The sequence below is a fragment of the Lipotes vexillifer genome, unplaced genomic scaffold, assembly GCF_000442215.2.
Source record: "Lipotes vexillifer unplaced genomic scaffold, Lipotes_vexillifer_v1.1 scaffold242, whole genome shotgun sequence".
Lineage (NCBI taxonomy): Eukaryota > Metazoa > Chordata > Mammalia > Artiodactyla > Lipotidae > Lipotes > Lipotes vexillifer.
The window spans coordinates 2,548,446-2,552,034 of NW_006771376.1; the positions used below are offsets into that span (position 1 = coordinate 2,548,446).

Genomic DNA, 3,589 nt, shown 5'->3' on the forward strand with positions numbered 1-3,589 from the left:
GGAAAGAGTTGTAAGTAGTTCACAACATAGTAAAGAGTTTAGACTCTGGAAAACAGAAACGAAGACAAAATGGCCCTGGATAAACAAAATGTAGTCTATCCATACAGTCGAGTATTATTCAACCACAAAAAGGAATGAAGTACATGCTACAATGTGGGTGAACTTTGAAAACACGCGAAGGGAAAGAAGCCAAACACACGAGGCCACAAACGATATAATTCCATTCACGTGAAATATCCGGAATAAGTAAATACATACAGATAGGAAGCAAACTGGCTGCGAGGCGCTGGGGAGCAGGGTATAGACTACTTGATGAGTATGGGCTTTTCTTCGAGGGGAGGAAAATATTTTGGAACTAAACAGAGGTAGTGGTTGCACAACACTGTGAATGTACTAAATGCCACCGAGCTGTACATTTAAAAATGATTAAGTTTGTGTTATGTGAATTTCACCTCAATAAAAATGTAAGAAAGAAAGATATTGGGTTTGATAGGAAGATGTAAGAGCCTTCTCTGGTATAAAAGAAACAAGCATGTTTTCCTTCAAATAGTACCTCTGACCCTCTCACAACAGAAAATAAATGTAGAATTTACTGTGGGTTCTTTTTTTTTTCAGTAAAATCTATTCTAAGCAGGAACCAACATATAAAAATTCTGATTTATTTAATAAATAAAACAGAATTTCTTGATTGCAGATTCATTACAGAATCACTCTAAACAGTGAGCTTCACAAAAATATTTAAAACCCACCTCAACCTGTAACAGGTCCCTACAGTCCCGCCCACACTTCACTCCTCTCTCCGCCGCCAGACGGCAGGAACCATCATCCAGAGCCGTGGGGTGGCCTGTGGCTCAGGAGGCCGAGCCCCCTGAAATCTCAAGCACAGACAAAGCCTCAGCAGCACATCTGTGACCAGGGGAGGTAACTGACTCCCAGGGGATGGGAACTGTGTTTCCAACCAATTTCTGTGCAAGACACAGCTATGAACTTGGGACAAAAGGTAGGGCAGCAGAACACCCCAAAACAGAGGTAGCGTCTATCAGGTCAAGTACTATGGAAAAAAGAAGGTGTCAGCAGAGGGACTAAGGAAGATCAAGACAAATGTGGCAGAAAACGCAAGGTTGGGGGGGGGCAGGAGGAAAGCTGACAGCGGTCAAGCGTGGACCGTGCACAGGAAGGCCACAGAGAGGGAAGGTGGCGGCAGACAAGTCCACTCTGAGGTGGGACAAAAGGCTGAAAGGAACCCACCCACACGGGTGTGCGAGCCTACAGCCCGACAGGCCCAACCCAAGAGACGGAGAGAAAAGAGAAACACCATCATTGCTCTGTCCTCCTGAACTGGCCCTCTCGCTTCCCAAGTCACTCAGCACCTGGAAGTGTCTTGATCAGGTTTGTCTTCAAGACCAGCCAGAGGAACTAAAATGCTATTTTTAAAGGGGTCTCTGGAAATCTCAGTCCAGAAAATATCCTCACTTGCCTGCAGATGTCTAAGGAAAAGCCTATACCTTTAACCAGTAGAAAACCCTGAAACCCTGAAAACAACAAGAGTGTCGGGTTGAGGTGACCCCCATGGGATACCTGAGCTCCTTGAACCAGACTTCAGTGTTTATCTAACCTTTCCATCTCTTTTCAAAGAGAAGAAGGAAAACAAAAAGCAGGAAATCATCTGCTCCCAGTTGGCTGGGGCCTCAGGAAAGCTACGGAAAAGAAAACCTTGCAGACTCCATGGATCTTGCTTCCCTTCACTCAGAAGTAGACAATGAAAGCTCATCTCTGAGAGATTCTTGACAAAAGCAAGCAACTGTGCTTCATGTACTTTATCGTTTATATTTGTGATTGTTCACTAGTTTTTTTTTTTTTTTTTTTTTTTTTTTTGCGTTTTGCGGGCCTCTCACTGTTGTGGCCTCTCCCATTTGCGGAGCACAGGCTCCGGACGCGCAGGCTCAGTGGCCATGGCTCACGGGCCCAGCCGCTCCGCGGCATGTGGGATCTTCCCGAAACGGGGCACGAACCCGCGTCTCCTGCATCGGCAGGCGGACTCTCAAGCACTGCGCCACCAGGGAAGCCCTGTTCACTAGTTTTGAACATGGCTGACTTTGTACAGAAGGAACTTTACTCCCCACCAGTGACTTGCCCATCATGGAAGCATCATCACCAGAGGATGGGGCTTCCTGTACATGCCTGTTCACACCACCCTTCCTCCCCAGCATCCATCCTACGGTGAAAGGGAACAGGCTGCCCTACATGCAGCTGGAAAGAGCTCCAGTGAGACCCGGAACTCCACCAGCTACAGGGGGCCTGCAAAACCCTGGAAATTCCAGACCCCAGGGAGGATCCCACTTGTATCTTTTCTCTTTCTTTCAAAGTCAAGTTGGAGTAACATTCTAGGAGAGGTTTTTGCAGTTAGTTAATTGATGAGAGGTGGAGTAATGGGAAAGTTAAGTTTTCATTTCAGAAACTATAAACCTATTGTTGGTTTGTAAATCCCCAAGCCTATTTAAATTATATACCTCCAATGCTTAATCCAACCCAGAAAGCATACATTAGGAAGGAAGAGAGTTCACCCACTGTCATGTGGGCACTGCCCATCAGCAGTCCTCCTTTGTACAGGACAGAAAGCACGATCAGGTTCCCAGAGAGCCCGGTCTGTCAAGGGAAGAAAACACAGAAGTCAGGTGGGAACCAAAGTCGCCAAATGCAAAAAGCATTCACATGGCCTATAATTCCCTTTATGCATTTCACCATCAAGCAAGATTTTTCCAAAATACTAAGTAAGTTTTAATCTGAATTTAAAAATACTTTTGAAATATCACAATATTGAAGGAAATAATCTCATTAACACAGAAACCTAAACACTAAGTCACCTGTCAGATTCCTATTTTACTCAGTCTAATCAATTTGCAAAGGAGAAAAATAATAGTAAGGAGGCTGGGCAGGCTGCACTGAGAAGCCAGAGCCCTGCATCTTGCTCACCTGCCGACCTGCGTTAGGTGCGTGGTCTCTGTAAGCGCTGCCTCCTTGGGCCTTCCTATCCGTTAAGTCACGGCCGTTACTGAATCACCTCTAATGTTCTTTCCAGTTTGAACACATTATGAATTTGCCATCATGGTGATTTTCTAGTTCGGTGTCCTACCCGAGTTCATTGTGATCAACGTGATCAATTTTCTTATACTTCCTTCTTGAAATACACTGAGATTATTTTGGTTAATCCTCAGTGGGTCACAAACTGCCTGCATCAGAATGACCTGGGGCTAAAACACAGATTGCCAGCCCCATCCCAAGAGTTTCCAATTCAGGACATGCTGAGTGGAGCTGAGAATCTGCATGCCTAACCAGTTCCCAAGGCGAAGCTGACGTGCCTGGTCTGGACCACACTCTGAGAATCAGTGCCCAATCCCACACTGTCTTGGTCTCACCACCTTTCCTTTAATTACATTTACTTGTTTTCCTCCTCCTTCACAAAAATATTTTAAGGATGGTAATTCTTACTCTTGAGGGAGAAGCATTTTCTACGTATGGCAAGATTCACAGAATAAAAGCCCCTCCCAATCATAACGTCTACCCTTTTCACTCTTTTCAAAATGATTTA

General features: G+C 45.1%; 1 protein-coding gene across 1 annotated transcript in view; it reads right to left on the minus strand.

The window, feature by feature from the left end:
• ABCB10 (ATP binding cassette subfamily B member 10) overlaps positions 1–3,589 on the minus strand; it is a 57,799-nt gene that overhangs the window by 12,099 nt on the left and 42,111 nt on the right. The window contains exon 7 of the mRNA XM_007446717.1: positions 2,511–2,646. Within this exon, the coding sequence (XP_007446779.1) occupies positions 2,511–2,646 (136 nt within the window). The remainder of the gene's footprint in view (positions 1–2,510; positions 2,647–3,589) is intronic.